We start from the raw sequence: 13,864 nt of genomic DNA, 5'->3' as shown, positions 1-13,864 counted from the left end.
TCACTCCCTAGATTTTTAACTTCATCTAATAGATATCTCATAGATAAAGCTAAGAATCTAGGGAGTGACAATGTGAACTTTTTATCCCAGTAAATCAAATCTTTTTTCTTTTTAGTTTAGATAAAAAGCAGACGAATTCGCAGGCAAAGCTTGTTTAAATGATAAATGTCATTTTGTAAAATGTACCTCGAGGCTTTTCGAAAATCTTTATATAAACTAGTTTGCAATAAAACCAATCAACTGTGCGATTATGATCTTTTAGTTCTTGTATTATACTTTTGTTTGATTTTGAATTATTTTGAATGTTTTTTTTTTTAATTGGATTTGAATATTGTATTCATTTATTTCATATTTAAGAAGAAATTAAGTTAGTTTGATAATCAAAATCTAATACAAAATATGAAGTTGTGATAGCACAGCGGTTAAGATTTCGACTTCACTTTCGAGGGGCAGAGTTAATCCCAGCACGCATCTTATGACCTATTAACTTTTTTAACTTATGTGTGTTTTAAGAAATTAAAATAACACTTGCTTCAACGGTGAAAGAAAACATCGTGCCTGAGAGTTCTCCATAATGGTCTTAAAGGTGTATGGAGTCCACCAATCCGCGCTGGGTCAGCGGGGTGGACTAAGGCTAAGACTTGTCATTTCCGGAGACCCGTGCCCTGTAGTGGGCCGGCGATATGATGACGATGATAATGATGACGACCAGGTATGAAAGTAAAATATCGTTTATCGCCTTATAAGGTAAAAAGTAGAATAAGTAATAGAATAGTTCGATTAAAACAATGGATTACCTTCTATAACGGTTAAGCGAAATAACGCGAGGAAACCAGCGTGCCTGAGAGTTCTCCATAATGTTCTCAAGGGAGTGTGAAGTCTGCCATTCCGCACTTTGCCAGCGTGGTGGCGTTAGGCCTAAACCCTTCTTATTCTGAGAGTAAACCCGTGTGCCATGGTGGACCTGGTTTGGTTAATGACACAAGTAGATTTACGTTATTCCTCCTCTCCTCTTCTTTTTTTTTTTCTAATTCTAAGGTTGCCTGGCAGAGATCGCTATTAAGCGATAAGGCCGCCTTTTGTATTACTACTTCTTTCGATATGTTTCTGTTTTTGTTATATTTTAAATATGTTAATGTTGTGGTATACAAATAAAGAGTTTAATAATAATAATAAAGCAAGTACGTAATTTAAAAAAAAAGCGTGTTAAAAAAGACTGTCGATACGAGACATTGAAAATGGCATCAAAAAGTCACCTTATTGATTTTTTCGAAGAAAACAATATCAGCAGTTTCCCAGTCAGTATCATTTAGGATCATAAAAGGATAATAACTATACCGAATTCATCGAAATCTGTTCATGTTGACATTTCGAAGTTATGGATAAACAGACTCGCATACCTACATAGATGAACCCTGATGATATTTAGAAAAGAAAGAAAGAAAAATCGCCTTTATTATCACACATTTGTGTATGTAAATGTACAATGTTAAATTTGTCTCATAAATTTGTTAAAGTATATATGAGTGACAAAGCAGCTGGCTCAGTATATATGCATACTAAAAAGCGCAGCACTTGTTTTCAGCAAACCCCCTTTAGGCATTCTAGTAACAAGGGGGTTCCGTTATACATTATGACCACGGAACTCTAAAAATTATACACAACGCGGACTTCCTGGTAGGGCTGAAGAACAAAACAAAACACATAATTACTGAAAGTAAACTATACAATTTGAAGGCCGTTCAAGATAAAATAAAACATCTCGTATCTCAAAATAAACACACAAACACAAAGGACGCGAAATCAAGGGATATGTATAAAAAAGTTAATCGTAATTACTGTAGAAATAGATTTCTTCAAAGATTATAACAATAAATACCAACATGATGTATTCTTTTATAAGTACGAGAATTTGCATCCGAAATCAGGAAATGTGTATAAGTCGTGTCCTGCATTCGGCAACAAAACTGCTAAACGCGAGCTAAAATGAGCACATACAAAACTATATATATATTATATCAGGTACAAAATATTACACAAATGCAGATGCATTTACACTAGCAGTTAAAGATTTAACTAACTTAAGAATTGTACGTTCAATAGTTTCGTGAAACGTGGTTATTAACACAAAAACCTTGTGTTGCACCTAACTAAACAATACAAGGCTGGGCAAATAGTTGTTGTGTTCCAAGACGGGTATATTCGTTTTAAGAGTTCCGCACCTTTAATTCCGTACCCGTGGGATGGCTCTGCCAATTTTTTTTTTTATTAATTTAGATTTCTTACATTAAATTTTTGAAAAAAAAAAGTACAGCCCTGCTTCTGCGATTTGATACATCGGACAGGCTGTGCTTCCTATACAGATAGATAAACTAAAACTATAAAATTTACACGCTTATAAAAAAAATTACAAAAATTTATCTATCTACTAAGTAGTGTTGAATCGCTTGAGGTCACTCAGGATGGAGTTGACCATGTCGGTGTAAGATTGCAAGGCAGATCTTTTTCGCATCAGAGAGCGCAGCTCATAGGGGGACACCCCAAGGTGCCCGCAAAGGGACTCATGGTCCAGGCGGAGTCTTCCGAAGCGGGGACATTCCCGAAATAGATGGTCAAGGGTTTGGCTGGTGGAGTGGTCACAAGGGCACTTATCGTCAGTGGTTATGTGGAAGCGGTGTGGGTAGTGTTTGTTGTATGCGTGTCCAGTGAGAGCCTGCGTGAGCGTGAACGAGATATCCGTAAGCTTGAAGAACTCGCGAATGTCCATGATAGTGGGCAGCTGTCGCTTAGTGGGCTGCCCCTGCGCCTCGCTCTCATATCGGCTCTGCCAAGTGTTTTGATTTTCCTTTCTTATGTTATGTCTCACAAAAGATATCGGGTAGTGACAGTAAGCCGGGGCCTTGTGGAGACCGGCCGCGTTTTTGGCTGCGGCATCGGCCGCCTCGTTCATGGAATACGTGAGATGTTTGGGGTGGGATACTACTTTGGTCCAATGGTCTTTTAACAATAACAATCCAACGCTTTCACGTAAGAAACCCACATTGTGAAAAATCTCACGTGAGATTGGGGGATGGGGGAGGGGGTTGAATAAAATCTCACGACATCTAACCAGGGGGGAGGGAGGGACAGAAAATTAAAAGAAAACACCTCACGTAATTTATGGACGCCCCTTTATCACATAGAAATAATACGTAGGTACATAATATCATAATTTATTAAATATAGTTAATCCTCAGCACGTCTACTGACCCGCAGACGAATCATCATTAAGGAAGTACCTAAGTACTTCGTGATTCAACTATCATAATTAACGTTACCTCATTAACTAGAAAGCCATTTCGCTTGCAGGAGTTAGTACGTATTAATTAAGTAAGATAGCAACTCGTTATTGCGTAATATTGTTTAAGTAGCATAGAAATAAGTTAGAATGTAGTTCATTTCATTAAAGCGAAGTCAAGAACGTCCTGGGCGCGAAGCGACCTATCACATAACTTGTTTTAAACCTGTGCGTCTGTGATTAGTCCAACTGTCATCCCCCTATATTACTCGCTTCTTCTTCTTTTTAGGGTGCCGTCTCCTTACGAAGGTTGGCAATCAATAGGGCTAACTCTTCTAACTATGTACAAGTTAGCTCTTCAATCTCACCTGATGGTTAGTTATGTCAAAAGTCATAAATATCATCATTCAAGTAGGCACTTATGATGCGTACCTATATAACATGAAAACTGTGTACACGGTAGTTAGATGATGGCGATAACCATATACGTAAACTTAAAACTAAAGCTACGAGGGTTCCAAACGCTCCCTGCTCTAAGAAGAAGCCCACAACAAACTAAGCCGGGTGTTCTTTTTTGTTATCACCGTCTCACATTGTCATTTAAAATTATAAGAAGAGCCACCTGGTTAGAGCAATAATTCACATCCAAGCATTTTTAAAATTTGCGTAATCATTAATAAAACCTTTCTATATTATTTATCTTACATTTAATACAAACTTTTTAAGAGACATATCCAAAATGTCAACTGATATGATAGCTTATCGAAAAAATTTATGCAATTTCCTTTAATGATAATGCTGTTTAAGAAGGTAGCGGGCTAACCATTTAGAGGGATGGCAGGTATAGTAGAAGGAGTAGTGTTGGAATTGGAGCATAAACCCACCACGCTGCTCCAATGCGGGTTGAAATATTAAAATTATAGTAATACACGAAATACACTGTGTTAAGTACACCAGCCATAAACTGTAAATTATGACGTTACAAATTGAGCCGGACTTTTAGATCATGAGATCAGCGCGTTCACACATACAAACGCTGCTACGTTGCAATATAACGACAGATATATGCGTAAACTAGTTGTTGGGGGCGACTTCTCGTGGATATTTTATTCGTATGCTGAAAACTACGAACTCTTGCCCTGTGAAAAACAGAACAAACCTTTCCTACGGGAACCCAAAGAATTACGAACATACAGAAACCATGTACTCAAAAAACCACTCCACTTTAGTAGTGTTTCTCGAACAGGTCATTAGTCACTTCATTCCATATAGCAGTTGACATTCATTTAACATACAATGGGGAAAATGGGAAAAGTTTGTGAGCTAGGTAGAAGGTACATTCCGCGGGCGTTTTCACTGTTTTTGGACACAATTGATAACGACTGAGACACCGGGAGGTATCTTTGCATCGTTCGAGTCCATGTAGGACTGGAGTGTATCATTAATGCAGTCGTATTTATATCAAAATACCCACCAATTCCATGTCATGCACATTGGTTATTAATCAAATATTATTTTAATTGTTTCTTGAAAACTGAACTATGAACTAATAAATAATTATTTGCGTATTTGTAAAAACCCTAATAAATTTAATAAAATATCTGGAATATATGAATTTATAGTAATTAAATGTTTAATTATTTTCCCTTTATAAAATTACTGTAACACAATGCACTGCATATAATAATGGCTGAATGAGGGTTCTGGATATTCTTAATTCAGTGCGAGAACCGTACATTTTTTCTGTAATATGGCTTTGCTCAGTTCCATCCAATTCCGTTCAGCCGTATTGGTGTGATTGACTAAAATTATCCATTTATATTAGTCTTCATATCAACCGATTACCGGCCCACTACAGAGAACGGGTCTCCTCCCACAATAAGAAGGGTTTAGGCCGTAGTCCACCACGCTGGCCAAGCGCGGTTTGGTGGACTCAACACGCCTTTGAGAACATTATGAACTCTCAGGCATGCAGGTTTTCTCACGATGTTTTCCTTCACAATTAAATAAAGTTATATTTCGATTTGTTGAAACGCACTTATTTTAGAAAAGATAGAGGTGCGTGTTGGGATTCGAATTCGGCCCCACGAAAGTGAAACCGAAGTTCAAACCACTGAGCTATCGCCGCTTAATTACCTGAGTGTCATGTTGATATTGATAAAATTATTCTCAATGGGCATTATGTTAAATCAGCGTGAATATTAGAACGTAGATTGATTTATCAATCGAATTGACTTCAGTAGGTAAACATGCTTATCTGTGTATTAATAATAGATGCTGAAGAGATTGTTTTTGTTTATTTGTTTGCGATAATCTCTGTAATAAGTAGTCGGATTTAAAAATTATACCTTGCGTTTCATAGCCCAATTCTTACGCAAGTCTATTTACTATTGTAAATGCGAAAGTGAAGCAAACTGTTCTCGAGGGATTTGTTATAAATGCTTACAAAGAACGCGGCAACACCTAATAAGCTATATAACTTTTTTTTTTTATATCTACAGTAACAAGCAATCAAACAGTAATTCTAACTAAGGGGGTTAAATTGGGGATGCAATTTTCTAAGAAGTTAATATCGATGAAAATTGGTATTTAAGTCGTCAATTAAAATTACTTCTTTCAGTATATATACAAGTTTCACTCCCAAAGAGGCTTATTATGGGATGAAAATGTATTTTATTAGACAGATTACATCCCAGAGCCGACTGCCAGTAGCTGCCGCTTCCGAAGTTTTGAAAATAAATAAACCAATATTGGTTTTGGGAGGGTTTAACCTCACAATTCAAGAGTGTAAAATAAACTATTTATCTTGCGACGTATCGTTGAATATTAAAGCAAATACGTGAGAATCGAGCCTTACCCACCTAATCTATAAAATTTTATTAAAAAAGGGATTTTAATTGACTTTACAGGAAAATAAGTGTTCTAAAATTTAACCATATTTATTTTACGGAACTCTCCGCGCGCGTCCGACTCGCAGTTGGTCGGGCTTTTTTTCGTTTTTAAATATTCTAATTTTCCCAACCGGATTCTGCCTGGACGTGGTCCGAGGTGAAGAGAGTACACATTCAGAGCTAAAAAGGTCATTCATCATATCGACCCATTACCGGCCCACGGGACTCCTCTCACAATGAGAAGGGGTTAAGGCCGCATACCAGCGTGGTGTCCACCACGCTGGTATGCGGTATGCAAGTTCCTCTTGCCTCTGAGGCATGCAAGTTTCCTCATGATGTTTTTCTTTACCATTCAAGCAAGTGATATTTAATTTCTCATATAATTCGGTTATCTACCTCGGTACCAACGAAAGAATGCCTCTGGGCATATATTACCATACCTTGACCTGATGCTGTATCGAGGACAGTGTAGCCAGCTTCTCGGCAATTCAGCAGACGTGTAGATTTTGGCTCGATGATTTACAGCCTTGATAGATTATTATGCTAATTAAGTTTTCGGCGCTTGCGTTTGAGAATCTGGTTCATTTTATTAATATCTTACCCCAAAGTGGCCATATCACCAGCGTTTTGGGTACCATGCCCATAATTTTTGACGGGCGAATGGCGTAGTGGTAGTAATTTTATTTAACATATATTATATATTTAACATAAACTTTACTTTATTTTAATTATTAATTATTGTATTTTTTTTTTTTTTACATTTATATAAGTGTTATTATTATATTTATAAAATAAACAATGTATGACGTTCATAGGTGCTGTTACTTTAGCCTAAAATGAATAAAGATTTGATTGATTGATTGGGAAGCGATCCTGCTAATTGAGCCAAAGGCTGTGGGTTCGACTCCCACAACCGGGAAATGTTTGTGTGATGAACATGAATGTTTTTTCCAAGTGTGCGTGTTTATCGGTGCATTATTAGTATTTATTTATTCATAAAAAATGTCATCAGTCATCTTAGTAACCGTTACACAAGCTACGCTTTGTTTGGGGCTAGATGGCGATGTGTGCCTATATATCGTAGTTTATTTATTTTATTTTATTGAACAGTCAGACGGCTTATATTTTTGTAAATCATATTGTTAGTAGTACCTTATTTTAGTTTGTACATAATTTATTATACAATAATAGTTATTATTGTTTGAAACTTAAAGTTAATAAATACTTAGATTATCAGCCACCCGGGAGGTGTAACGAATGTTTGTTTGCGTAGTCGGTTATTTAAATTTTCTACTTATTTTCGTTCGAAGTAAATGGAAATTTTTGGATTAGATACATTTGAAGCATATCATTTTCAAATTGATTTGCATAGCTACTTTTTGCGGACACCATTTCACATTGTTTTTAACAGACCGGTTTCATATTGGTGTCGTTTCAAATATCACTTAACATCCATCCATTATGATTAACAAATTGATATGAAAAGCCTCGTATATATCATATTTTTTATTTATTTTTTATGTTTCTATAGTCCTCTATGGGTAAATTACCCATGTTTTAACCGCACTATTATTGACAATCATATTGCCTTTATTGACAAGTTGGAGTATTGCTAAGAATTCGGTCAATAATATTGACTGTGTGTTGGCAGTCAATAATTTAAGTTTTTAATTTTTTTTGACGTAAATCTCAGACTCCCCAGTTTACCTTTCGGTCCCGGTTATCATGTGGTGATGTCGAAGCTAAGTGTTTTCCGGTTTTGGCTAGACCCCCTGCATACCTAAAGTTAAATTCATCAACTTCAAATGTGTTTTGAACATTTGGTATAGTGCTAAACAGTCCTAATCCGTAATCCATAAGTTTGGAAAGGAAAGCCAAAGTTACGGTTACAACCGGCTTAATATGATCCTCAATATTGCCTTAACCTTACCCGAATGCTTATTTAGTGGTACGGCTTTGGCAAGACTAAAACCTCCCAACAATCTAACACTGTACCAATTTAGAAATTATAAATTCCCCCCCACGATGTTGTCAGACGCAAGTCCCAGGACCGTGGATTTTGGAACTCACTACAAAATACCTATGAACAGCAATGGATGTGATGATGATGATGAAATTCCTTATCTGCTTCAGCCAGAGATTCGATTTGGGGAATCAGAAATAAAGCCACCACAGCTGAGTCAAAAATGTCTTAGGTAGTTTACACAACAACCTTTCTTTATTTACAGCTACCTGGTGTCCGGTGACGCAGATGGCAAATGCTACATATGGGACTGGAAGACCACGAAACTTTATAAGAAATGGAAGGCGCACGACGGCGTCTGCATCACCTCTTTGTGGCATCCACACGAGCCGAGTAGACTGCTCACCGCGGGCTGGGACGGTGTTATTAAGTACTGGGATTAAAGAGAAATAAGCTGTGATGGCGCGTCGATCATTACTAATCCTTGTGGTTTAGTCCTTATATAGAAGTGCGTTTCAACCGATCATCGGGCTAATTCTGTATGTCAGTTGACACAAGCTGGTGGCTAGCACTGCGGAAAGTTGCCACCAAATAACCTGTTAAATCTATGCTTTTCATTCTGAAATCTAAGTTCCCAACTGAGTTCATTTCAACTCGCGGATACAATTACGTTATGTTTAATAGTGGGCGTTATTTGATGGCAAATTTTCAGTGACAAGGCTAGATTTGATGTCAACTTAGATATATAATAGCCCTGCAGATCGGTTGAAACGCTACTTACTACCATCGCTTAAAGCAGTATTATTTAAAAAAATTGACGTTTCGTTGCAGTCAAGGTATGTTAAATAAACTGCCATTTTAGGCGATTTTTTTTAATCGATGGTTGTAAGTGTAAAGCAGAGGTGGGCACTTCGAGCCACTTGTATTTTATTAAGTCAATAAACAATCTGAATGTCAGTTGTTAACAGATCTCTATAGTTCTAAATCTAAATAGTGCTGTCTTTTATACGTTTTAAGGGTTATTTGGGGATTTGATAAATATGAAGTTTTACAATCCTTACAAAATTTAAGATTTACACAAGTGCCTTTGTTTTCTGGAACAAATTCAATAACCCAAACGAACCCGCTAAAGTGTGCAAATTTACGCCCCTCTTTCGACCAATCACAAGTCTCGCTCAAACCAGTGCCTTGCAATTGGTCGTAAATTTGCAAGCCACTGCGGATGCTGGTTAGACGCGCTAGTTTGGCCTTGGCATAGCTTTTATGAATGTCTTTGATATTCCTACACGTCTCAGCTTCGCTTCAGTGATAACTGATAACGCATCTAACACTGAACTTTGACATTTCCAATGTTCAAACTTTATTTTTTAGGTAATTATTTAATAAATAATAACAGAACAAGTGTAAATAAAATATTATTTACTTAATATTCATTGGAAGAAAACAACATTAGTAAAGCTGTGGACTAAGATCTTATAAGCCTATTTGATGATATAATGAATGAGGGAATTTTGGGACTAAAACATAACAAACAAAAGTTCAAGGCTTTTGTTGCATGTAAACATATGAGGCAAATAAATGATACCAACGCCAAATTATACCATACTTTTATTTATCCCTACCATAAAACCACACCGTAGTTATAACAACTGAAAATAAACTTTGCAATATTTTAACATATTAATTATGACATTTTATTCCTGCATATAGGAAATACGACAGATTTACAAAGATTCAGTTATTACAAACATTTATTAATCAATTTAGATACTATTACTGGGTTATTAATGACTTGTGTTCTACTTTTTGATTCTAGCACATAACTATCCAGTAATCAGTAATTATTTTAAGCTAAGAATCCAATCTAATTACTTAGCTAATTTGATTTTGAGTTAGTAACTGACTCAATGTAAATATGCCATGAGAGAAGCTTTTTTATGTCGTCTATTTTATATGCAATTATGCAGCAATCATGGTGTATTTGTATGGTTCTTCGTACGCGACGTCGACTTTGTACTCCATACTGCATTCACGGCAAGCGCCGTTGACCATAAACTGGTCGAAACTTATGTTATTTTCATGGAATGATTCAATCAAGGCAGTGATGAGGCTGTCAATCATTTCAGGGGTGTGGTGTGGCCCCGGTGCAAACCTCAAACGTTCCTCACCTCTAGCTACTGTTGGGTAGTTTATAGCTTGCACATAATGCCCTCTTTTCATTAACGACTCAGCCACCATGGCAACTTTGTCTGCCCCAGTTATCGGCACCGGTACTATGTGACTCACAGATGGCATTTGGGGAAGACCAGCTATGAGTAAAGAGAGCTTTAAGTAACGGACAATTCCTTGGTGTTTTGCTCTCATACTTCTGCCCTCTCCGCTGGCTAGAAGGCGGATAGCTGCGAGAGAGCCCGCTAAAGTTGGTGGTGGAAGCGCTGTGGTGAAGATAAACCCAGGTGCTAATGACCTGATTGTATCAATGAGAAGAGAAGAGCCAGCAATGTATCCTCCAACATTCCCAAAGGCTTTACCCAAAGTCCCAGACACAATATCTATGTGGTGTTCCAGACCCCTTTCTTCTCCTATTCCAGCACCATGTTTCCCGTACAAACCTACTGCGTGTACTTCATCTACGAAGGTCAATGCCCCATGCTCATGAGCAATATCACACATTTCTTCTAAAGGACAAATAGCTCCACTCATAGAGTGAACAGTCTCAAAAACGACTAGCTTCGGTACACCAGCTGGGGATGCTGATAACAATTCTCTAAGGTGATTGGGGTCATTGTGCCTAAATATATGCTTTGGAGCCCGGCTGTTCCTGATCCCCTGTATCATAGACGCGTGGTTGCCCGCGTCGGAATAAACTATACAACCGGGCATTATTTTCGCTAAAGTTGATAATGTTGCATCATTCGCAACAAAACAGGAACTGAAGATTAGTGCGGCAGGCTTTTTGTGAAGTTTGGCGATTTCGGCTTCGAGTTTTTCAGTCATTTGCGAGTTGCCCGCGATGTTGCGAGTGCCTCCCGCGCCTGTACCGTAAGACTTGATGGCGGAGATGGCCGCGTCCTGGACCACGGGGTGGCGCGATGCGCCGAGGTAGTCATTCGCACACCAGACCGTCACGCGACGATTGTCGGCGCCTTCCAAAGCCTGCGGATACATACCGTCGGCCGCCAGACGGGAGACCTTGCGGAACACTCTGTAAGAGTAATCCTTCTTCTTAGCGTTGATCTGTTCACTGAAGAACTTCTCGTATTGGTAAGTCGGCCCGCTCTCTTTGATGTCCTCGGTCATCTCCTTCGGAGCCTCCTGAATGAACGGGCACTTGGTCTCGTCGACCCCGAGCGAGCGGAAACCTCGCGAAAGTATTGGGCACAAATTCCCATATTGCTTGAGCAGGGCGCTGCCGTAATTCCGCACGAATCCTTGATTCATTGATCCTAGGAAAGGGCAAGGCATTTTATGTAATCGATGACACTCACTCCACACTTACAATTTAAAATACTAAATAGTGTTTATACGATTTAGCGATGCTCTCCACGTACAACGTTGGCTCCCACTGTAGCCGAACGTCTCGCCGAAGTTACGTTACCGACTGGTAGTTCAAAACACGACAGCCTTCATTTATAAAGTACGTGTCGTCATATCGATTATGTTTGAATAAATGTTTTCCTATACTATCGCCTCCAGTCTCCACGTAAATTTTTTTATTATGTTTCCGAAACGTCAAATGTTGGATGTTGCCACTAGTTTTTCAAGGCTAAAGTTGTCAATGTCATTACTGTGTTGCAAGTTTTTTAGCGTTTGTGCACTCAACCCGATTTGCATTCGAGTAAAATTCCAGGACCATTTACCACAGACTACGTAGTCATGGTTGCCAACTTTTAGTTAATAAATTTTTATTATCTACAACTGTTAGTTAATTATTGAAATTTGACATCAATCAAAGAATTAAGAAATTATCCATAGGTACCAGAAAGAATGAGATAAAATATTTAGTATTTAATAAAAATAAAACCATGTTCTCGTTGAACAATCATTTAGAGCTGCGAAGAGTTACCATTACCAGTTTGGTAACATGCATTTACTTACCGAGCATTGTGACCGTGATATCTTACAAGGGTCTGCTGTATTCAGTTGGAAATGCTTCATCTTTCTACGTTCTGGTTCTCATATTTGTGGCAGAGTTGATGAAATCATTTTACCTGAACTCTAGTAATGAATTCCAGGTTAAAAAGAAGAGCAAAAATAGAGCTAGTGAGGTTATGAAGTCAATTGTGTTTTTACTTGGAGTAGTATTTTGTTTTTTCATAGCTATCATATTATTTGGTGCTCCAGTTCTAGATCATCATGACGGGACATTGCTGTTGTCTAGTCTTCTTACTTTATTAACCATATTTCCTTTGATAGCTCACACAGGAGTTGAGTCTGCCATGCAACTTCTATTCGGGGTTAAAATATTTTCCCGAGACACGATCATCGCTATGCTTGTAAATAACGCTTTGATGACAGTCTGTGGAGCATGGCTTGGAGCTGTCGTAATACCCCTGGATTGGAACACACCTTGGCAGCAGTGGCCAATACCCTGTTACTTAGGAGCTATTGGTGGTTACCTGCTATCAAATGTGTTAACTGTGTCTAAGGTTACTTTGATGTCAGCGTCTAATAAGTATCCAGCATTGAACTTTTTTGTTAATGTAATTAACAGACTCCATATGTCTAAATAAAAATGTTACAGTATTATTGCATTTATGTACAGTATTTATTAATGATAAATAAATTTGTGACTTATATTAATTTTATTCTTTACTTATTTTCTTAATTTAACCATTTTGTATACAAATTATTTAAACTATATACTTGGACATAGCTAAGGGAAATTGTCTACAATGAGATCAAATTTCCAAGAATGTTAGTTGTCCCAAGTACCTAGAACAAACACCTGGATGCCACAATGATGCTGGACCTATTCATTGCAACTCTAATCCATTACACAATTTAAGTTTACTGGCACTTGTTTTTTTTTAATATATTTTATCTTGATGAAATATATTAGTAGGTATAGGTTTATTAAGTCACTAAACTTAGATATAATATACACAATCAATCTAACATGGAATAGTTACCTTAGTGGCAGACCAGACAGAAAAATCAAAAACATGATGTTACACTAGTGGCATGGATCAGGTGAATGAGTGTAATTCAATCAATGAGACATCATTTTTGGTGCCTGGTCCAGCTTTCTAAACTAACAGAATAATTCTAAAATGCAACCTTTCAAACCAGTTGTCTTCATAGAAAATGCATAATTTAATTTGGCCCTAGTAATGGTTGGAATGGAGTTACTGGGAGTTCATATAACACATCTGATAATAATTATTTCCATGTGGCCTGCTAACCTGTTCTGGAGCAACATGGTGGATCTAAGCTCTATAATAGAAAGTAATTAAGAAACCAAGGTAAATCAATGAATAAATGATTACATTTGTAAGAAAAAAATGTAGTTCTAGAGATATAAACATATGACACAGCAAGAGGGCACGATTATGAATTATGTAGGTTTATTTACCCATTTCTGACTCTGCTTGATTTTAGTAACGCTTTCAATACCGTTGACTATGATATCTTGCTTAGTCTTCTGCGCTCTATTAACATATCTCCATCGGCGATAGACTGGTTTCGGAGTTACCTCATTGGTCGTCGACAACGCATTCGGACTGATGAGTC

The 13,864-nt window shown here is 37.5% G+C and overlaps 3 protein-coding genes across 5 annotated transcripts in view; 2 read left to right on the top strand and 1 right to left on the bottom strand.

The window, feature by feature from the left end:
- Positions 1 to 9,726, top strand: part of LOC120626545 (pre-mRNA-processing factor 17) — a 71,787-nt gene extending 62,061 nt beyond the window's left edge. Inside the window, exon 11 of the mRNA XM_039894091.1 lies at positions 8,397 to 9,726. Coding sequence (XP_039750025.1) covers positions 8,397 to 8,574 — 178 coding nt within the window. The 3' untranslated portion in view covers positions 8,575 to 9,726. The remainder of the gene's footprint in view (positions 1 to 8,396) is intronic.
- LOC120626546 (5-aminolevulinate synthase, nonspecific, mitochondrial) lies at positions 9,725 to 11,868 on the bottom strand. Of its 3 annotated transcripts, none has more exons than XM_039894093.1 (2): positions 11,659 to 11,868; positions 9,725 to 11,577 (listed from the first exon to the last, which is right to left on the bottom strand). In XM_039894093.1, exon 2 carries the CDS (start codon positions 11,570 to 11,572, stop codon positions 10,091 to 10,093), a length of 1,482 nt encoding a protein of 493 aa, XP_039750027.1. In that variant the 5' UTR covers positions 11,573 to 11,577; positions 11,659 to 11,868; the 3' UTR covers positions 9,725 to 10,090. The 3 variants fall into 3 exon arrangements, with proteins under 3 accessions (XP_039750027.1, XP_039750028.1, XP_039750026.1); XM_039894094.1 differs by having other exon boundaries at positions 11,683 to 11,868; XM_039894092.1 differs by having other exon boundaries at positions 9,725 to 11,868.
- Positions 11,869 to 12,070: 202 nt separating this feature from the next.
- Positions 12,071 to 12,934, top strand: LOC120626302 (glycosylphosphatidylinositol anchor biosynthesis protein 11). The gene has a single exon (XM_039893771.1). The coding sequence runs from the start codon at positions 12,157 to 12,159 to the stop codon at positions 12,862 to 12,864; it is 708 nt and encodes a 235-aa protein (XP_039749705.1). The 5' UTR covers positions 12,071 to 12,156; the 3' UTR covers positions 12,865 to 12,934.
- Positions 12,935 to 13,864: the final 930 nt, after the last annotated feature.

This window comes from Pararge aegeria, chromosome 9 (genome assembly GCF_905163445.1).
Source record: "Pararge aegeria chromosome 9, ilParAegt1.1, whole genome shotgun sequence".
In the NCBI taxonomy this organism is placed as follows: Eukaryota; Metazoa; Arthropoda; class Insecta; order Lepidoptera; family Nymphalidae; genus Pararge; species Pararge aegeria.
The sequence above is the reverse complement of the archived record's forward strand: the minus strand, read 5'-3'. Positions and strand labels throughout refer to the sequence as shown.